Below are 22,713 nucleotides of genomic sequence, written 5' to 3' on the forward strand. Positions count from 1 at the left end.
AAATGTTCTTTGTGAAATCGGCAATTGAAAAGTCACAATTTTCTTCACAAATCCTTTTCACATTTTTTTTTTTTACAGGCATTTTCTACCAAAGCTTGCAGAAGGACGAGGCCTCTGATGTAAACGCACATTAGGGATACAATGCAAAGGCTTCTGGGAGGTGCACAATATAAAACCCTGGCAGCCCGGTGTCTATGATCCAAAATGGCGATGCTCTATTTATTCTTGTGTAATATCGAATATTAATGTATTGAATGGACATATGATGTTCATAAATAAACTGCAGTCCTGATCATTGTAATTGTCAGAGGTGCAGCTATAGAGAGTGTAGAGGTCATAGCCTGGTGCTTGAGGGGCTTCCTAAAAGACCCCGGTATTGTAAATGACACATGCTCTTTGGGGCCCAGTTACAGATTTTTCATTAGGGCCCAGGAAGTTCAATTCTGTTCTGTAGCTTGTTAGTTATATTCACTTTTTGGAAATCTGGGTGACAATCACTATGGTCTTCATTGCAGCATAAAAATCTCAATATGGTCATTAACTGAATATCTATATATGAACAAAACTACAACCCCCCAGCATGCCCGGACAGGATGCAATTCTCCACTGCTGAGGATTATAGTTTCACAAAGGCAGGAGAACCACAGGATGGATACTTCTAAGGATAGTTCTCATATAGACTTTTTGTTGGCGGCAGTGAATGGAAACATTTTTACATCCAAAGGTTAAAAACCTGTACAGACCTGAGGTTTTGTTACAGTTGTATCCAGTTAAACCAACCCTTTGAGACCTAAATGCATCAGGAGTCAAAATCCTTTTCCTGGACTCATTAGGGGAGATGCATCAAACTGGTGTAAAGTAGAACTGGCTTAGTTGCCCATAGCAACCAATCAGATTCCACCTTTCATTTTCCAAAGGAGCTGTGAAAAATGAAAGGTAGAATCTGATTGGTTGCTATGGGCAACTAAGGCAGTTCTACTTTACACCAGTTTGAAAAATCTCCCCCATTGGTTCTACATTTAGTAGTATGGCTCCCTCTGGCGATATTCTCTCTTCTGCTCCCTTTCTCTGACCAATTCTCTCTTTGTTTGCAAACAATATAATTGCCCTTGGGAGGGAAATGCTGTGCACTCCTGCTAACCAGTAAGCGCCAAAGGGACCAACCGGGGCTGGACCCCTTCTCTCTAGATGCCCACAGGAGCCGCATGGTCTGCCTCGATGACATGTAGACCCTTGCCTAACACTAAATTAGGACATCTTTATGGCATCTTATTAAAGGCAAACCGTCAGGTGTAACTGTACCCCACCAAAGTGCCAGAAATCAGTCCCACTCCCTATAACCTACCGGTCGCCTTAGGAATTAGGGATAGGGAATTAAAAATTGACCCCCAAATAAATCGGGTGCCTCCATTAGGGTTGAGTAGAGGGCTATGGGGCAAAAAAAAAAAAAAAAAATGATGGAACGGTTTTTGCAACCACTTGTTATGTAGAGATTTTCTTAAATAAAGCCCCGATTTATGGATCCTGAGATGCAGGGCTACTCTCAACTTTAGTTTTCCACATTTACAAGCGGAGTCCGTGCAGCACACATCCTGGAAGCACATGAACTGGATACAAACTCTTTTTGTGAAATTTTTGTTTTGAAATGTGATCGTTATCAAATCGGACCAAAGCAAATGCAATAATTAAGAAATATTTATTTCTAAAATATGAAAAAAAAAAAATAATCTGAACAAATAAGACATCTCAATATAAACCACAGGCTCATTTACTGGAATTTATATATTTATATATATCATGATTTGTGCACAGCATGCCCTGTAGAGGGCGCCATTTAGCTTTCTCTAAAACTTGATCACAGGCTTTTAGATTAGTGGTTTCAGTATACCGCCGGCCCACCGACTCGTCAGTATCAGTCTCTGCCCTACAGTCAATGCCTTGTAGGAGTTCTTACACATCTTAAGAACAGACTTTTTCCATCTTTGGTATCGTCCTAAGGCACAGTCATTGTGAGCAGTCAACATACAAGGCTGAATGCATTAAGGCTTCCAGTGGGCAGGAAGTACATCCCCTCTACCCGTCCCCCTTAATGCCAAACATTCACGTACAAGATGCAAGAGTCCGACAGCTTCTTCATCTACCACATACAGCAATAAGACACATGTGGTTACAATCACTGGCAGCTGCTGCTTCTTATAGAAACTGTAGTTTAGGTCATGTCTCCAGATACTGCCCACAAGTCACACTAGAAACAACGCTTTAAAGGAAAACTTCAGAATTTTTTTTTGGCTGGAGTTGTTGGCAATCTTAAAGTTCTAAGAAAGAGGGAAACCTCTACAGTCTAGATAGGCGAGGCCAGGGATGCCATGCAAGCCAAAGGTGCAGTTAGTCGTGAGTATTTACACTGTACTGTCTCTTTAAAGGGTCTCTTAAAGGGGATATTCACTTTGAACAATCACTTGTATTAGAAGGGTATTCCAATGACAAGCTGATCACAGGTTGTCCCAACAATCGCCTGCAACCTGTGAGGGATCCTAGAAGCAAGGGTTCAGTTCTCCCACACCACAGGGCAAATGAAGCATGACACAGTTCACATTAGAATCGGTGGGCTGTCCATATAATGGACAGACACGTTTTTACCTATCATATGTACAAAGCAACTGGAAGCAGAGCAGTAACTCCGACTGAGGTTCTTACAAGGCTCCCCTGTAAATTCGTGACTACCTGTCTTGTGAAAGGGGTCTATCCCCTTTATGCACCTCCAGGGCAGTCATTTGCAAAAAGAAAGACAGGAATCATTTTAATCAGCAGGATCAATCCTACCAGGCAGTATCTGTCTGGTTAGATAGCATTGACCCTGCTGACAGGTGCTTTTTAAGTTATTGGAAACTGAACAGCGCTCACATTTTTTTGGTTACAGTCTTGACTACGAACAGTATTAATGTGGTGCAAAGTAGCCCTAGACTATTCTTAAAAGGGATGTCCATTTTTTCGCTCACAGAGGCAAATCTCCTGGTCTCCTTTAGAGCCATCTGTGAAGAGGTCCTGTGTCTAGACTTATTTAAAGCTCTTTACCTTCAGCCATGTAGCAGAAGCCAATGCTTTCCAGCTATGCTCATATTTTGTTAAAGAGGTTGTCCCACGAAAAATATTCTACAGTTTTCAAACCAGTACCTGGATCTGAAAACTTTTGTAATCGCATGTAATTAACCATTTAGTATAGCCACCGAGTTATGCAACAAAATGTATCTGTATAGCGCCACCTGCAGTTTTTTTTTATCTCTTTGTCCTGCTCACTGAGAAGGCCGCACATGCTCAGTTTCATCCTTCATCTGCCTCCTGAGCTGTGATAGGGAGAACTGAGACACGCCCCCTTATCTGCAGCAGAAAAGACACTCCCCTTGAGCTGTCAGCCTGATATAAATCTAGCAGAGCAACGAATAAGGGGAACTCTGGATCCATGTGAGGTACAGGGCTGGTTCCAACTTTGTTAGAAATATATGATGTCTGATTTTCATTTTTACATTAATCATGGGATAACCCCTTTAAGCCACTCCCATTCCAGTAGCTAAAACCTACTGCTGTGCAAAGTAGACATCTATAGAAGACACTGGGTGGAGGATGAAGTCGGAGGGGTGGTTCAGAACATTTGGTTTGACCCAGTCTGACAATCCACCACTGTTGATCCTGGAATGCCAGATTACAGACCCATTTCCATGTACATTTGTCAACTAGATTTCAATAGTTTCCATCGCTGATGATTTTGATTATTAAATATATAACCCATAGCACAATCTACCCTTCAAATAAAAACAAAAAATACAACATACAAATGTTTTCACACGTTCAGCACAGATTAGAACAGTACCACAGACATCAAACGCCAGGCGACGCGATGGACCACGGGCAGAACAGTAAAAAGGGAGGTGCATTGTTATTCATCACAGTTAAAGTTGTCGGAAGGCGCCAAGTTTCACCCACGTGTTGTCAGGATGGGACATCACACTCAGCAGCCCAGTACAGATTAGTCGAGTCCATCAGAGAACGGCCTCTAGTTCTAGGGTATTAATGAATGCAAGTCTTTGCGCACATCCTGTTACTCCTAAAAGTCGCTTTCCGATCGTCCACCCGAGACACAGATTTCTTGGACAGTTAAATATCCCCAATGTTTCGAGGTGATAAAATCAGTCACTCTTCTTGTACATATTTTTTTTTTCAAAACCTAATATAAATAAAAGCAAAAAGTTGTGTAAAAAAAAAATTAAAATATTGGCGACTGATCAGGATGAAGATGATGTGGGTATATTGATAAGCTTATCCAAAATCTGTCCAGTGCATAATATAAACAAGAGACCACCCAACTGTCCTTATAATGGTCCCCATGTGGGGGCAGCTCTTCAAGGCGAGGGAAATAATTCTGTGTCGCCTCAAACTTCCTGCTTCCCTTCAGTAAACAGTAACAGGAGGGACCCTTCCACGGTTACCATAGACTGAGACAGCTGGTTAATAAGTTAAAAACACGTCCGTATGGGTTGTCTTCTCCTCCGAGTTTTATTTCTTGTGTAAAAAACGCATTTTACTTCCTAGAGAAGATACAAGAAATATTTGTTACGATAGATTAGATGGATAATATGTCATATATACTGTATAGCAACAGAATAATGAATCATAATACTAATAAATAATCTACATAAAAAGCAGAGTCACTTTGTATATAACAGGCTGATATCTTGCACTGATCCAGAGTTATAGCCTGTATTATCCTCCAGTATTATAGTCCACTATTCTACAGTTTCTTAGTGGAAACAGTCAGCAAGCTTGATGTCAGACCCCCCCCCCCCTCCCCCCCCCCTGCAATTTAGCGAAGCTCCTATAAAGCAGAAGGTGACTGTATGGTGCCATAATAATATGAAGATGCCTCCCAGAATGAAGTTCACCATAATACGCCCTGTGCAGGCACGGAATAAGCTGGGAAGAATGGAAGATTTCAGATCTTGAGGCTGCAGAATAATGAAAGCAGCATTGCTGTATGCCGATAATACAGGCTGTTCGGGTATGCTGGGAGTTGTCGAACACTAAGACTTTTCCAAGGGTTTTCCAAGATTTTTTAACTCATGACCGGTCCTCTGGATAAGTCATCAGTACCTGGTTGTTGGGGGGTCTGACAACCGGGACACCCGCCGATCAGTTTTTTGAGAAGGCATCGGCGCTCGCAGTAGCGCTGTGGCCTGCTTGCAGATCACCAAGCACAGCGCCATACATTGTATAGCGGCTGTACTTGGTACTTGATCAAGTGAATGGGGCTGAGCTTCTCCTAGGCCACGTGACAGATGAACGTGTCGTCATTGGCCTAGGAAAAGCTCTGAGAAGGCCGCGGGGCGCACACAGGAGCCTCGGTGGGAATCCCGGGTGTCGGATCCCGCCGATCAGATACCATAGGATAGGTCATCAGTTATAAAGTCTCGGAAAACCCCTTTAAGCATATATAAAAAGGTCTTCATAATGATGCTGTATACATTCATTTTATCTCACCTATTCTATTAAAAAATTTGTTGACCCCGCTCTGTTCTCCACCTGGTAGGGTTTCCAGATATTCCTGTGCTCGAACCTCAAAGAGACCTGTGGATATAAACAGACAGCAGGGTCAGGGTCCAGTGTCCAGAGAGACCTTCTTCCGCTCACACCCCAAGACTTTCCAGCAGGGAACGTTCACAGCTGTGTGCGGGGGCTTCAGTGCAGAACTCCCAGGAGTCAGATTGAAAAACAGGGTGGAGAAAGGCCAACAGTTATACATCATGTTACCAGTAGGGGGCATTGCAGCAAAATCAATACATAAACTGTACATACATATCTTGCACTGCAATTTTATCCAATCACTTTGGGCAGTTTTGTGGCCTCTGGTCTCATGCGTATTAGCATATACATTTTGTATTGCAATATGGAACCTCATAGTGGTCACTCAGTACTGTCCTGTACAAGGTGCTTGTATACTACACCACATAAACCCTCCTCCCAAAGAGAATATGGTTCCATATACAATATCCAAAAAAGCATGCTGCAGTTTGGGAATGTAGACTCAAAAAAAGCAGTCTAAAAATAAAGCTGCGATGGAGGCCATATTTGTAATTTGCATGCATGAGTCAATTCTACTGAGGAACTGGCAAGAAAGCTCTGGTCAAAACTGATACAGTGACCCAGATTTACTAATTGTAGACAGGGTAAACATGCGCCAAATTTATCACTGTAGCTGATGTTGGATGAGAAATCTGGCACATCTTTAGATGGCCTTGTCTAGTTAATACCACCTATTTGTTCTCTTAGTTTACACCACAAAACACGCCTGAGGGCATTTTGTGCCAACCAACTTTATACTACAGGGTGGGCCATTTTATATGGATACACCTTAATAAAATGGGAATGGTTGGTGATCTAACTTCCTGTTTGTGGCACATTAGTATATGTGAGGGAGGAAACTTTTCAAGATGGGTGGTGACCATTTTTAAGTCGGCCATTTTGTATCTAACTTTTGTTTTTTCAATAGGAAGAGGGTCATGTGACACATCAAACGTATTGGGAATTTCACAAGAAAAACAATGGTGTGCTTTGTTTTAATGTAACTTTATTCTAGAAATGCTAGCACAGGCTTCCAGTATCCGTAGTTTCAGGTGCTGCACGTCTCGTATCTTCACAGCATATGCGGATACTGGAAGCCTGTGCTAGCATTTCTCCTGCGGTGTTGCTATCAGTGTGTGAAGAGTGGGAGAAGAGGGTTGCATTGACAATCCAACACAATGGGCAGCACATTGAACACATTTTATAAGTGGTCAGAAACTTGTAAATAACTAATGAAAGAATAAAGTTACGTTAAAACCAAGCACACCATAGTTTTTCTTGTGAAATTCCCAATAAGTTTGATGTGTCACATGACTCTCTTCCTGTTAAAAAAAACAAAAGTTTAATTCAAAATGGCCGACTTCAAAATGGCCGCCATGGTCACCACCCATCTTGAAAAGTTTCCCCCCCTCACATATACTAATGTGCCACAAACAGGAAGTTAATATCACCATTCCCATTTTATTAAGGTGTATCCATATAAATGGCCCACCCTGTAAGCCTGGCCTATGTAACTCCAGTATGTAACACTGGGGGGGAATATGCCATCAGCTTTGTCTGGAGTGTTCTTTTAATATAGAACCACCCTTTTGTGTGTTGACTGACCTTTGTTGCCCTGTTTCCGCATCTCTCGTTCCTGGGTGAAGCCTCCAAACATCTGAGTCTCCATGAACACCTCCAAGAAGCGACGGACGCTCTTCGATGAGACAGATTTACGGAAGGCATCGCGGAGGAGAGTTCTCTCATCTTGCTCTCCGGGGACCATGAACAAAGAGTAGTGGCCAACGATTTCCACAAAGAAGCGAACAAAGGCCTCCGACACTATGTCATTCAGGGAGCTGGAGTCTGAGGAAACACGTGAGACAACATCATCATGGAAAGGTAACAGCCTCAAGGTGGAAGTCAGGAAGAAAAACTGCTTAGTGTCACGTTTCTAATACCAGCTCCTAATAGGTTGCAATGAGTCACATGACTTTTTTTAAACCTTGGAAACCAAAGATTGACCTTGGGGTGGGATGGAGCTTCGGCTACTTTCACACTAGCGTTTTGGCTTTCCGTTTGTGAGATCCGTCATGGGCTCTCAGAAGCGGTCCAAAACTGATCAGTTTTGCCCTAATGCATTCTGAATGGAAAAGGATCCGCTCAGAATGCATCAGTTTGCCTCCGTTCAGTCACCATTCCGCTCTGGAGGTGGACACCATAACGCTGCCTGCAGCGTTTTGCTGTCCACCTGACTGAAGCGGACCCAAAACAGATCAATCCTGACACACAATGTAAGTCAATGGGGACGGATACATTTTCTCTGACACAATCTGGCACAATAGAAAACGGATCCGTCCCCCGTTGACGTTCATGACAGATGCATGCGGTTGTATTATTGCAACAGAAGCATTTCTTGCAGATCCATGACGGATCCGCAAAAAAACGCTAGTGTGAAAGTAGCCTTAGCTTGTATCATGTCCACATCTGACCCTTTGTCCAGATGTCTATTTAGATTTCAACCATCTTGCACAAAAGTAACCACGGTCACTGGAAACCTGAAATCTACCTTGTTGCCCGTTGGCAGAGCCCTGGTCAATGTCCACAGCTAGCTCATTGCGCTGCTCTAGGATCTGCTCTAGAGCCGCCTGAAGTTTGCGGGGTAGGATTGAGTCCTCATCTTCCATCTAAGAGCACAAGAAAGATGAAACAAGTCAGCCAGTTTTCAAAGATTTATCATATAAATGGAAGCAACGCAATTCACGCCCTACTGCTGGTGACCAGAGTACCATGATCACCAATTTAAAGCTAGGATAACTTTAAAGGCCATTTTTTTTAATTATTGCATTCTACTCATTTTGAGCTAAAAATCTTTTTTTAATTGGTCTTTATTACAAATTTCCAGCAGTTTACAGGGGTTAGTTGAAGGTGTATTTGCAGACTAAGTTTTTTCTCCAGCCCTGTCATCCAGCAGAGCTGCTGCTGTCTGTAGCTCTGTTCTTTGAGCTCTTGATAACTCATAAATACTCATTACAGATCAATTCCTGATACATCAATAAGAATATGGCCTAAAAAAGCATTCATGTGCTTTAGGAGATCACAGATTCACATGAGTCATTAGGGTACTTTCACACTAACGTTTTTCTTTTCCGGCGCTGAGTTCCGTCCTAGGGGCTCAAATCCGGAAAAGAACTGATCAGTTTTATCCTAATGCATTCTGAATGGAGAGTTCCTCAGGATGCATCAGGATGTCTTCAGTTCAGTCTTTTTGACTGATCAGGCTTTTCAGAAAAACGTAGCATGCAGTATTTTTACCTCCGGCCAAAAATCCTGAACACTTTGACTGAACGCCGGATCAGGCCTTTTTCCCATTGACTTGCATTAACGCCGGATCCGGCGCCGTGTGTTTAGTCAAAACGGATCCGGCTTTTGCATGTTAAACCCGAAAAATAGGGAAAAAAAAAATGGCGGATCCGTTTTTTCCAATGCATTTTTCCATTGTGATCGAAAGCCTGATCAGGATTCAAATGTAATCAGTTTTCACACGTTTTTCCGGATCCGGCGAGCAGTTCCGGTGTCGGAATTGAACGCCGGATTCAAAACAATGCTAGTGTGAAAGTAGATTACACCATTACACTGGGAATATAGCTAGAAATTTTTACTAAAGACCAACCAAAAAATAATTTTAGCCCAAACGAAAGGAGAGGAGGAGGGTAATACTCCTAAAATACTGCCCAAACAGCAGCATTCATATAATGCTATTCAATGCTTAATTAATACCACTATTCTGTGTCCATGTAATACTGTCTTATAATGCCTAAATAATACCACTACCCTGTCTCTGTGTAATATTGGCCTTAATAAATGATACCACTATCCTTTGTCCATATAATGCTGCTGTATGATGCCCAAGTATCGTGTCTATATAAAATACTGTCATACAATCCCTATATAAAAATCGCCTTACAATGCATAAATAATACCACTCTTTATATATTATTGCATTAAATGCCCAAATCAAACTATCATATCTTTTGGTCATATAATACTGCCATACAATGCCTAAATAATACTAGAATCCTGTATACTGTGCACTGCACCAATACAAAGCTATAAAGTATCCACATATTACCATGAAGGATGGTCATGGTATATCAGTAGTAAAAAAGTCAGAGCAACTGTATTCAAGCTCAGTTTGATGACAGCATCTTAAAAGGGGTATTCCCACCTGCACCTACAATGAGAACAGAGCAGGGAGAGCTGTGGCTGGAGGACCCGGGTCCGCCCATCACCAAGCGCTGCTCCTATAGAAGTGAATGGGAGCGCATTCCATTCCAATTCCATTCATTTCTATGGGGCAGAAGGAAATAGCCGAGCCAGTGCTCGTCTATTTTTGGCAGCCCTATAAAAATGAATGGAGGGCGGCTGCGCCCTCTGTTCATTTCCCCACTAGGTTCTCGTTGTAGGTGTGGGTCCAAACGATATGCCCCCATTGTCTGAGATGGTAAAACCTTGTTAAGGTGGATTTAGATGGCCAGATAATTGGGTAGATTCATGTGAACGCTCGTTCCCGATCATCTGCTGGTGTAAAGCTGCAGACGATCAAATGATCATTACTGCCGACGCGTAAATTATCGTTCCCAGGCAGCAGATTGTGCAGTCTAAACAATGCAGCTGTATGAGGACGAGCGATGGCAATAACGACCACTTGTCCTCATACTGTGGAGGAGATCGCTGCATGTAAATGCATTGCTTCACCTCCATTCAATGAGCAGCTGACTGTAAGGAAGGAACTCTTCCTTCGGACAATGAGCTGCTGGTCGCAGACACAGAGGAGGGCTGATTCAAAAGAGGTGTGAAAAGGTGCTCTTTAGGTTAAACTGAAGAAACCAAGGTAGAGGGGTGTGACATCTATTGTCTGCCTCTTACAATGCTCTTCTAATACCTCTCCCAAGGCAGTTTAGTTACACCTAACAGCTTCAGTCAAGCAAATGCAATAGACATCTTTCCTCTACGATTTAAGCGTGAGTCCCCAGTACTTAATGCTGGAGATTTCTCATACAAGTCTAGTTGCTCTGACCTATTACTACTGATATGAAGTTTAGCAAACCACTCATGGGATGGCTACTTAAAAGGTGTTGAGAGTGTAGAGAGGCCACAAACCCCTTGTACTATTACAATTATGTCTAAATCCAGCTTACAACAAGACCCTCCTGTGTAGACGGGAGCTGCTTACAATCATCCCGGTTTCACTCACCTGTCTCAGGAAGCGATTATTACCGAGGTCGACCAGTAGAACCTGCAATGGAAGAAAGAAAGAAGGTAATTTCCTATTTCCTGGGGTATTTCCAGTTCCTCCCCGTTCAGAAGTCAGCAGCAGGCTGGGCTCATGTCCATTCATGCTGAGTACACATCCTGGACTGTGGTTTGAGGTTTCCCTAGTGCTGACCAGAAATGACATATAATTTTATAATCCTGGAGCCTGTTCAGAAATCACCCAGCCCGGCCGCGTGCTCACACGCAATGCTGCAATAGCCGGGGGCCTCAGTACTATAAAAGGGGGCTGTATGGAGGAAATTCCCTAAAAAGAACTGCAAAAGGGTTAAAGCGCTCCTCTAGTTAGAGCCTTCTTCACTTATGAACAGAATGCAAGAACTACATTAAAGACTGACACTAATGTCATGAAATCAGCTGAAGAGGGAGAAAAAAATTAATAAATAAAAATAAGCAGTGGGGCAAAAGGAGCTCTTTGTAGCCTTATAGGAAAAATGCCACTCAGGGTCTGTGGAGAGCTGGGCGACATCTTGTGAGCAGCTTTGGCGTTTCACTGAGAGGCTGGGAGTTATAGTGGTATATAGTGCTTGCTACCTTTAAAGAGGTTGTCCCATGAAAAATATTCTAGTTTTCAAACCAGCACCTGGATCTGAATCCTTTTGTAATGGCATGTAATTAGAAATTTAGTATAGCCACAATCTGTATAGCGCCACCTGCTGTTTGCCCTTTTTCTAATTTCTCTGTCCTGCTCACCGAGATGGAAGCACAGACTCCGTTCCACACGCCAACTTCCAATAATTCTAGTAAAGCAATTGGAGCAATGGTTGGGGAGATCTCTGGACCCATGTGAGGTGCAGGGCTGGTTCTAGTTTGTTAGAAAAAGGTATTTATGTACTAGATTATATATCGTTTTCATTTTTTACATTCATCATGGGATAACCCCGCTAAGCTCCTTGAAAGAACTCCATTAGGGGCACTAAATCATCTCCCTGGCATTTCTTAATAGTTTTCTACCATTTAAATTTACTTATTTACCTTTGTGTATCAATTTCACACCAGTCTCAATATACCTGCTTGCTGACAGTAGCAGCACATATCTCTGGTCCCGAGTTTGTTACAATGCATCAGTGCAGTTAAAATGTTTACGCAGGATACAATAGTATCTCACCCTGAGAAGTACTAGGTCTGTGCAGGTTTTTAGCCTCTGGAACTAAGAAAAAGTATTCCCATTCACTGACAGCAAGAAGAGATACTTAAAACAGCAGCAACAAAAAAGGTATATTAGAAATTAGCAGAACCTTTTACAATCCATTCGTTCAGCTTGAGTTACACAAAGCCATCTTCTGGATTCCGCTAATGTTCACAGCCCTTCTGCACACTTCATCTTTTCCCATGGGCTTTTTGGGGTACGGAATTTTATCATATAAGGCAACACCCCAGAAGGGTGTTAGTTTTGGCTGGGAAACGCTTCTTTCTTCTGTGTCCGGAAACTAATAGTTGATTGCAGTAATTATATTTCTCCTGCGTGTGATGAACGGCTGCCAACCCCAGCCAGATACAATGTGCTTTTCAGTGGACAGCGGCTCTCCAGCTGTTGTGAAACTACAATTCCCAGCATGACCTGACATTGGGGCATGTTGTTGGTTCACAACAGGTTGTTAGAAGATATCCAGATTTTTTAAATTAATATAGTAAAAAATAAATAAAAAAATCTGTTCTGTTAAAAAAATCCTGTCTGCCTGAAGCCACCACTAGAGGGAGCTTAGGAGGCTACAGAATGTACAACTCTTAATGCATTCAGCTCCCCCCAGTGGTGGCTGCTATGTGACATTAGGCAGGGTATTTGGATATCTGTATTAGACAAAAAAAAAAAAGTTTCAAACCCCTGTAAAGGAATATGAACCAGAATTCGGGACATTTTTACATGAAAAAAAAAAAGTAATCAAAGGACCCTTGAGTTTCAAAAAGATAATCTTGAACTCACCTCTTCCACTGGCAGCTCTTTGAGACGAGGGAGCGAGCTGGACAGGAGCCCAATAAGGAATGGGGTGGGGGAGCAGACAATGTCAATCATTGCTGGCGGGAGCACAGGAATGTAGGTGTGCTGCCAAGTAAATGGGTAGAGCAAAGCGACCATGGCATGGCAGCATTTGGACAAGGTGCTGAAAGAGAAATGCGAGTGTAATTTAGTAAACACGTCATTAAAGAATAAACTATTAGATAAACACTGAAATCAGATTTTACACTTCATTTCTCAGCCACTGACCATGTCCCATAAGTATTGCGGCGGAGGGGAGGGACCTACACCTACTGGGGTAATGGCCACTAGGCAAGGACTGCATCTGGAAAAGTGGCCACAGCTTTACCTGTAGATGGATGCATGCGCCCAATTATATTCTCCCAATTGTCCCAGGGATGGGATCCCCATATATCTGTCATTTATGGCAAATCTAGGAATACCCCTGTAAGTCTGTACAGGTGCATATAAGGGTACAGGGCTCGTCACCCAGCTTTCCTTGGCTGCAGAATGACACTTTGCTATATCACTGCATAACTAAGCAGGCTTGTCATTCAAGAGCCTGTGCTTCCCACAAAAAAGATCTCTCTCATAGCGATCCATCTCATCTCTATCTCTCTCTCTCTCATATCAATCAAAGCTTTATTGGCAGGGCTAAAATTATACATTAGTATTGCCAAAGCATGTAGGAAATAGGGGGTTGAGGAATGGGGACACACCCGGAGTCGGAGTATAACCCTGGGTTCACACCTGAGCGTTTCTGAGACGCGCGTTTTACGCGCGTATTTGTCACGCGTTTTTATGCGTGTCACGCGTTTTTGCAATAGTAAACGCGCGTTTGTGTGATTGACTGCAGTGTTGTCCAATGAGTCTATGGCCAAAACGCGCGACAAACGCCCCCAAAAAAGCTCAAGAACTTGTTTATGTGTCGGGCGTTTTACAGCGCGTTCAAACGCGCTGTAAAACGCTCAAGTGTGAACCAGGGCCGTAGGGAAGCATTGGTTTTCACGTGTTGAGCGTTTTACAGCGCGTTTGAACGCGCTGTAAAACGCTCAGGTATGAACTTAGGGTAAGAGTCCGTTGCGTATCATGAGAGGGGGAGGGGGGTGCGGACACTCCCCAGGTCAGGGTATCGGAGTCCATGGCATATCATGCTCCTCTCAGTCTGTGGCAGGCACTGATATATTGTGCTGCTGTGTCCATGGAGCTGAAGTCTGGGAATAGATCAGAGAGTCTCCTAAAGTGGAAGTCCCTCACTGTTGAGTATTTGGGACAGTATATCAGGAAGTGGCCTCATACTCGCCCGCCTCCAGGTGGCACTGCGGGCACAGTCTGCTTTCTCTAGGCATGTACTGTAGCTCTGTCAATGCCGTCCGGATTCTATGGCCAGGCTGTGGGCGCTCAGTCTGTAGCGGCTCTGGGGTTCCCTAGTTTCTCCAGGTATCGGGCCAGTTTGTAGTCTCTCTGCAGGCTATGGTACACCGTCAGCTTCTAGGATGCTCTCACCTCCTTCCTCCATTTACTGACCCCGGCTTTTGTGACGTGGTGTGGGGCGATTTTCTGGTCGGGCTGGGTTTCAGCAAGTTGATGTTGGGGCTTTGCCTTGCCTGGGATCCCTTGGTCTAGCAAGGCTTTATGGTGATGGGAGCATTCACTACTACCCATGTAGATGGCCCCAGAATGATAGCGCCCTCTTCTAGATTATAAAGTGTAGAGGAAATCTGCCCAGCGCCCCTCGACATGCACTGTTAGAGGTGCTCTGATGGACCTGGGAGGAGATGCTTACAGAATTCCAGGTGGAATATTTCTGTTGGGCTGGAATCGCATCTTGACCAGTCGGGGAACATGTGAGGGCCCCAGACTTCACTACCGTACAAGAGGATTGGTGCAATGATGGAGTTAAAGATTTTAAGCTAGACCCTCACGGGTGCTTTGAGGTGGTACAGTCGTCTTCTGATGTTGTAGAAGGTCTTGCATGCTTTGTCTTTCAGCTCCTCAATGGCCGATTTGAAGCTCCCAGTTTGGTCAATTAATCAGGCCCAGGTAGGTGTACCTGTTGGTGGCTGTAAGAGGGCAGTTGTGTAGTGTGAAAGTAGGGGGCCTGGCTAACTTTGTTTTCCTTCTCTGGAACACCATAGTGTTGGTCCTTTTTTAAATTGATGGAAAGGGCAGATGTGGTGCTGAATTTCGCCAGAATGACTAGCTGGTCTGGAGACCTTTCTCAGTTGGTGATAGATAGATCGATAGATAGATAGTTGGTCATAGCCATCTATCCATCGCTCTCTCATATCCATGTCCAACATAGGACTAGAGAGACAGTTTTGTCCCCTTGACAACAGTTCATTTACAAGGCAATAAATAGAATGCCAGAACTACAGTAAAGACCGACACTGTGTAGAATATTTTTCATATTCAGTAAGAATAATTTACAGAAGTGGCTGGTAATACGCTCATCATACTTGATGGCAGCATAGTATATAAGAGCGGAGTCCCACATCTGCTATCTGAGGCATCACTAGTCACTCCAAGCAGGGACATTCCTGGACCGGTGCCCAGAATCCCACTGCATATACAACACTCCATAATTATACGCTGGGTGACATCAGCGCTAAACGCTGTGATGTTTACAGCGGTCTCCATGACAACACAACAGGAAAAGGGCACAAAAATGCTTCACGCTTAACTCTTTAATTACCAGGAATTGGACCAGGACAAAATAAGTTCACTGGAAGGATCAGAGGAAGTTTCAGCAGATAAGAGCATAGGTCAGGGTCACGTGTAGCAATCAGTACAGAACAGCAGCGCTGTGACCCGCTCATCCAGGAGCTCCTCCCCCTCCCTCCCTTAGTTCTCCCTGGCAGTCAATGGCAGCAAGCAAATCCACTTCCTTCATCACCACTCACTGTGCTAAGGCAGTCCCGATTGACTGAATTTTCTAATATACTTTCTGTATCAATCCCTCACAATCTTCAAGATCTCTGCTTGCAGTCAACAAACAGAAATCTTTATTGTTTACTGGAATTAGTCATGGTCATGTGATGGACACATAGGTGCACGATCCGTTATAGTGCTGGGATCATAGCGGAACGCTAGGACACAGGTAGTAAAGGTTTCTAGTGATGGAAAGCAAGCAGAGATCATGAAGAGGACAGTATATTGGAAATTGTCTGTGTAACTTTTCATTATACAATATGATACTGGATAATCTTTATTTGCTGAAACCGGGGAACCCGATCCCTTTCAATAAACTTAATAACAGTAAGGGAGGAAGTAGCTAACTTCTCCTCCTACTTGGGTTTTAACAGAGCTGGCAGCCTGGCCAACAATTTCTGTTGAGATCCACTTTAAGGCGTCATGCATGAGGCCGTGCTGTATGTGTGGAGAACGTATGGCAGCACACAGAGTCAGTGTTCTGCCATATGGTCCCCTAAGGGCAATGCGGTAATATCTTGATAAGGGTCCATTTACACGTCCGCTGTTGCAGACAAGAATAGGACATGTTCTATTTTTTTTGCCGCGGACTGGAAGTGCGGATACAGACAGCACACTGTATGCTGTCCGCATCTTTTCCGGCCCCATTGAAAATGAATGGGTCCGCACCAGTTCCACATAATTGCGGAACAGATCCGGACCATTCATACGGACTAAGATGGCATCTGAGGGAACATGGCACAGTTTTTCTTCTGTCGGAATAGACTTCTACGGGGGCCATAAAACAAGAGAGTGCATGAGGCCTTAGTACAGGGCCCACAACCCATAGAAAACAGTAGTTATATCCATAGCAGGGATCTACCTGAGGGTGTCAGCCATGAAAATGACTCTTCTTTCTAAGAGCAGAGAGGCGAAGACTTGTATGAGGTGCCGTACGCTGAGCGTGGAGAAGAGGGCATCGAAATCCACATGTTCAAGCCTCGAGTCTAGGGGTCGACACAGTTCAATCACCTAGGAAGGGACCCGGAAAATACAAGGTCAGATGAAGGCTGGCCATACACCTAAAGGGGAATTCCAATTATAGAAAGTTATCCCCTATTCACAGATCGTACATTTTTCTGCTGGGACCCCCACCGATCTCAAGAACAGGGGCCCAGATAGTGGGCAGTCAAATGTTTGTTTGACGACATCCATCACTCCCGATCCGCCCATACGCATGCATGTGTTCTCAGGAACAAGGCAAAGTGCAACTGCCAGGCTCCTCAGGTCATTCCTCCTATAAACGTATGACGTGACAACTGGGTGTTACTATTGTCTACGTCAATGGGGTGTGTCCTTGCACAGACACTGTCCAGTACTAATATTATTAGGATCTACGGGTACACACCCTATTGACAAGGGGGATGGCAATGCCAAGTTGTTCATTTATTTATACATTTCCAGGAGGAATAACAGAGAAACAGCACAAAATAGAGTGCCTCTCAAAAATATATTTAAAAAATGTTCCAGAATTGTTATATTTTGGGGAATACAAGTATTTACTAAACCAGTCACCTCATTATAGCAGACAGGTCCCCTTTAAGTCTATTGCCATCTTTACCTCCTCCATTAGCTGTCTATACTGTTCCAGGAACCGTACCTCTGTTCCTGATCCTGGCAAGAAATTCTTCACGGAGATCTTCCGTCCTAGGGCTGGGAATGGGGCGTCTATGATGGCTCTCATGAACGGCTGCACCAGAGCTGGAGAGATGCCTCTTCTTTTCTCCACGTCATCCAAGATCTGCAAGGATACCATGATATTTCCATACAGTGTGAACAGAGTCATTGCCGGGATCGGTGGCTATAATAAATGACAATGTGTTTTTTGTGCTACATCAGTTGTGGCTTGGCGGGGTAAAATGCCTCTATTGTGGCAATCCCCAAGTGCTTTGTCTGAAACCTGCAGCACCAGTTCCTCTTAATAAAAGTTTCCAGGAAAAGTTACTAAAAGTCCTTTATGGAATTTTCTCCACTGTTAAAGGGGTTGTCCAGTATTAGAAAGACATGGCTGCTTCCAAAACCTAGATCTACTCTCGTCTGTAGGTTGTTATTGGTATTGCAGCTTGGCAAAATTCACTTCAAGGGGGTTGAGCTGCAATACCAGACACAGCCAGTTGACAGGAAGTGGCGCTGTTTATGGAAGAAAGCATTCTGGACGACAAATGGAAGTGGTCACTTATTTTACTGCACTAATTACCTTGGAGAACAGATTAAAGCATCCCAGCCGACTCACGATGCAGTACACTTCAGGAAGACGCTTCCCTTTACCACTAGGCTTTATAGAAAAAAAAAAAAAAAGAAGAAGATTAGCTTAAAATCCCTGCAGACACTATACCCCCTTTAAAGGAGAATTTCTAAAGTCATGACATAGCTAGTACATGGCAAAATTTTTTTGATCGGTGGAAGGTTGAGCCTCTGTGACCCACGAGGATCCTGAAAATGAAGGGGCAGCAGTGCTGGTGTAGCGCTGCATCTCCTACCTAGGTTGTCCCTCCATAGAATTATTGAACAGACAGGGTGCAATGCAAACACCGACCGCTAGGTGTCACTGTTCTAAAAACCTATTACTATGTGAATAACCCACTGGGCGTAACTATAGCCATAGCACTTGTTATGGGGCCCAGAGGTGCAAGAACATTGTACCTTTTTTTTATGTTTCTATTATACATACCTTTAAGTATTGCTACTTATGCTGCAGTTTTCATTTTCGTACACTAGGTGGAGGGGGCCCCCCCCATTTTATTTTGCTATGGGGCCCTACGAATTATAGACAACCATCTGGTCACTCGCCTATTCAGCGGAGCTCCATCCCAGCACAGAGGTTCCCGCCACCCACTTCCGGTCCCATGTGGACAGAAAGGGGGACTTCCTGTCCGTAGTCACATGCCCCTTTGCAGAGATTCACTGGCCTCAGCAGTGACGTGTTCCCAAGCAGCACTATGTGGTCATGTCTTTTTTATGCTAAACACTATAGGGACCATAGCTATAATTGCTTTGGAGTCGGACAACCCCTTTAAGATTTAGGCTCGGACGACATAGCCACATCACATTGCCTAGAAGGCCATATTTTAGCATTCATATTGTGGCAGCAATGACCGGTCACTGGTATAATGGCCTGGATAAAATACACCCCTGTCTGAATTAGCCCCAGGCCACGGTAACATCAGGATCGTTCTGCAAGTAGAAGTTTGCACTGTGACCTGCGGTGCCCTAACCTTATTTCTATGACATCAGAGTACTCCTTTAATCTTGTGAAAGACATTAGATAACTACTAATCAAATCATAGCTCGGACAATTACCAGGAGCCGCCTACAGTAGCCGAAACGCCGACTGCCATCCTCGCCTGTCAGCACGAAGGAGAAAGTTTCACTGCAAAGAATAGAAATTAGTAAGTAAAAGAAGTTACAATCCGCAGCATAAATGACCCAAAATATCTTGTAAATATCCCATTAATTAAAAGGTGTAAGGTCTATGAAAGAGACTGGATGTCACTGTAAGGGTCCATTCACACGTCCGTATGCGTTTTGCAGATCCGCAAAACACGGACACCATGCAATGTACGTTCCGCATTTTGTGGACCACACATTGCCAGCACTCTCATAGAAAATGCCTTTTCTTGTCTATCGGACATGTTCTATTTTGGGGAACGGAAGTGCGGATCTGCAGATGCGGATAGCACATTCCGGCCCCATTGAAAATGAATAGGTCCGCACCTGTTCCGCCAAATTGCGGAACGGATGCGGACCAATTTTGCGGAACGTGTGAATGGACCCTTACAAACCCTCTGCTGTTGGGCCTGTACAGGTTTTCAGTCCCTAGGTGTAAACAAGAATCTTTCCATTCACTAACAGCAAGCAGTGCTCTTGAAATGGATGCATTGCCACACAAAGTATATTAGAAAGTTTCAGAACAGTTTATTATATGACCCGTTTAATATAAAAAAAAAAAAATATTAGGCATGAATACTAATGAGAATATGGACATCCCAGTTACCTCTCAAACTGACTAACTGGAGACCAGTCCTTGGCGTCTGGGAAGCAGAACTGGGGAATGGCTTTAAACTGGTCCCCGGCTTCTCTCATGAATTTGAATGATCTTTCCAGCTGAAATGAAAAAGAAGCCGTCCAGAAGTCATGTCAGCGGCCATCTCAACAGGCTAACCACAGCTCGCTGCTCCGGAAATAATGCGGTGTCAACCTCAGCTCCAGGGGTGGCAAGAATGGCAGCAAATGATGTAAGAGCTATATGTGATCATTCATCGCCCACCCAACACTCACTGGCATCATACAGTACTTTCTAATTATTTAAAGGGATTCGACTTCTAGATTCATTTTTTAAGAATGTTAGTAATGGTCTGGTTACTGCCAAATTCTATACCACGTCTATACCCAGTGCCAATTTGGCTTCGACTTGAAGACCTGGGTAATGACCGCTTGGCAAGCAAACTGTCTTTAACAGGACATGGCAATGTTTCTGACATGTCTGTTTTAGTAAATCCTTGCATCAGTCATGGAACACGTTTCTTTGTCTTTCATTGCATGGTTCCTCTGTTATTCTTCCTGGAAATGTCAATTTTAAACTGGTTATCACAATTCCCCTTGTCGAAAGAATATCCCCATACACTCTGATGCTGTCTAATTAGTGTTGGCTGTGTGGAGACACTATGACAAGGCAACTGTAGATTCCAGTTGTCAATTCACGTCATACATTTACAGGAGGAATAACAGAGGAAGGGTGGAACGCAGAGCTCTAGGAAAAGAAATACAAGTATTAATCCAAGTAGGTAAATCAGGCAGAGATGACGAGTTCTAGATCACAGCTGAATTGGTACTAAACTGTGGCATGGCAACACACCAGTCATTCTCTGCCTGCATTATTCACCCGCATCCTGAACAAGACTGCCTAGTCCTTCAGTGACATAGTGGAGGTTTGGGACCATGCAGACTTGCCTTTCAGATCCAAAGCAGCGCTCCAGATGGCGACCAAAATGGTCACCAATGAGACCTAGAATTTGAAGATGCTGACAAGACTTTAGTCTTGTCGCCATCTGTGACTGGACCGCCGCCGCGCTGCAGCTGAATACTGCGGCAGGGCACGGTAGCGCATATTTCCCTGCCCTGCCGCCGATCACTGCCATAGGCTTCAGGCCTAGTAGGCCTGAGGCCTATGCGGTAGAAGGGGAAAAAAAGCAACGCAGACGGATGTGATGACGTCATCGTGAGCCTGTGCTGGGACACAGCGCAGTGGCATCTGTGGAATCTGATTCATTGCTATGGGCAACTAAGCCAGTTCTACTTTACACCAGCTTGATAAATGACACTATGATTTCAGCAGTATAGTACCTGGGGCATTGGGGGGGCACAATGGGCACAGTATTGGGAGTGGCAGCAGGATGACATTGTTGGGACACCAGGATGGGGAGGTTGATGGAAAAATTGAGAAATCTAATGTGTCTGTAACAAACTCTGTAAAGACGAAATGCAGCTGAAAGAATTAGTCATGGAGGTCTGGGTCAGATGCAGGAGAAGGTCTACATGACAGGAGATGTCCCTGGATGTAAGAGGTATCTGGTGCTGTATCCTGCTATATGTAGTGCTAACTCACTACTGTGACCTGCGTGTTATCTTCTCCTCCAAGTCTTTATTATAATTATATGCATTTTAAATTTGCGTTTTGGAGCTAATGGCTCCTAGGTATTTTTTTTTTTTTTTTTTTTTTTTTTTTTTAAAAGGGAGTCTGTCACCAACCTGACTGGTTTTAAACCGATCACATAGTTCAGTGGGACACAAAGACATAACAAAGATAACTGGCGTGAAATCGGCGCATGCGCACTGCATATGTCTGTGCCTCTGCTGACAGAGGGCAGAACACTGCGCATGCCCGGGCCCAGCAGTGATGCACGAACGGGCTATAGGGAAATGTCACAGAGCCACAGGGCTGGTCTGAATTTACTGAGGGGTGGAGTTAGGCCCAAGTGAGGCAGGTGAACCTGGGCACTTTCTGCAAACTCTCCGCCCCTGGGCACTTGCAGAGGCTCATTAGCATATCATAAAAAAATACTTTTTGGGCGATTTGTAAGGATCTGAAAAACGAAATACAGGTACCATCTGTGTCATATCCTGTGGCGACAAACTCCCTTTGAGTCTAGAGCACTGCAAAGGAAGACTGGGCGACAACCCCTAATACATCTTTAACAATGGCCAATTGACAGCAATTATCGGGAATGATCCGTTCATATCTGATAATTGCCCACTCATATGCAGTACTGCGCTCCACTTCCTCCTCCTGTCTCAACATGGCAGGGACTGTCACTGAGCCAATCACTGGCTGAGGCTGGTCATCACTGCACCCAGCGATAATCACTGTCGATACAAGAGCAGAAGTGGAGCACAGAGGACCTCAGCACCATCATGTGCAGACTGGAGGAACACTATTTTTGCACTGGAATACCACTTTAAGGTGTAATCGCAGCAATAGCCGTTATCACTTCCCCCTAAAAAGCAAATACTTGTTCAGCTATTTATTCAGTTTAGATGATCTTTATCTCACATGAATACTGATCTTCCTCACTTTTGCAGACACTGTCTCATATCAGCAGAAATAAAGCTGCGGTAATAGGTTCACAACCGAATAATGCTTTAATAAAAAAAACAAAAAAACAAAAACACACACACAACAATGCTGGTTAATTTCTCTGATACAAAGCTCCAAATCCCCTGCCTAGCCATACGGTTAAATTATAAAATTCTGCTGCCTCTAGCAGCCACTAGGGGGAGCTTACACAACAGATTTACTATTGAGTTTAATGGAAGCTGGGTAAGGGTCCATTCACACGTCCGTTTTTTCTTTCCTGATCTGT

General features: G+C 43.9%; 1 protein-coding gene across 2 annotated transcripts in view; it reads right to left on the reverse strand.

Moving 5' to 3' along the window:
* Positions 1–3,789: 3,789 nt before the first annotated feature.
* DENND2A (DENN domain containing 2A) overlaps positions 3,790–22,713 on the reverse strand; it is a 106,990-nt gene continuing 88,066 nt past the window's right edge. For both annotated transcript variants that reach the window (XM_044271870.1, XM_044271871.1), the window contains 11 exons: positions 19,848–19,957; positions 19,154–19,223; positions 18,051–18,128; positions 17,454–17,594; positions 16,677–16,825; positions 12,851–13,028; positions 10,850–10,891; positions 8,162–8,279; positions 7,219–7,458; positions 5,533–5,619; positions 3,790–4,583 (listed from right to left, as the gene is read on the reverse strand). In XM_044271870.1, coding sequence (XP_044127805.1) covers positions 4,552–4,583; positions 5,533–5,619; positions 7,219–7,458; positions 8,162–8,279; positions 10,850–10,891; positions 12,851–13,028; positions 16,677–16,825; positions 17,454–17,594; positions 18,051–18,128; positions 19,154–19,223; positions 19,848–19,957 — 1,245 coding nt within the window. In that variant the 3' untranslated portion in view covers positions 3,790–4,551. The remainder of the gene's footprint in view (positions 4,584–5,532; positions 5,620–7,218; positions 7,459–8,161; positions 8,280–10,849; positions 10,892–12,850; positions 13,029–16,676; positions 16,826–17,453; positions 17,595–18,050; positions 18,129–19,153; positions 19,224–19,847; positions 19,958–22,713) is intronic.

Source organism: Bufo gargarizans, chromosome 11, assembly GCF_014858855.1.
Source record: "Bufo gargarizans isolate SCDJY-AF-19 chromosome 11, ASM1485885v1, whole genome shotgun sequence".
Taxonomy (NCBI): Eukaryota; Metazoa; Chordata; class Amphibia; order Anura; family Bufonidae; genus Bufo; species Bufo gargarizans.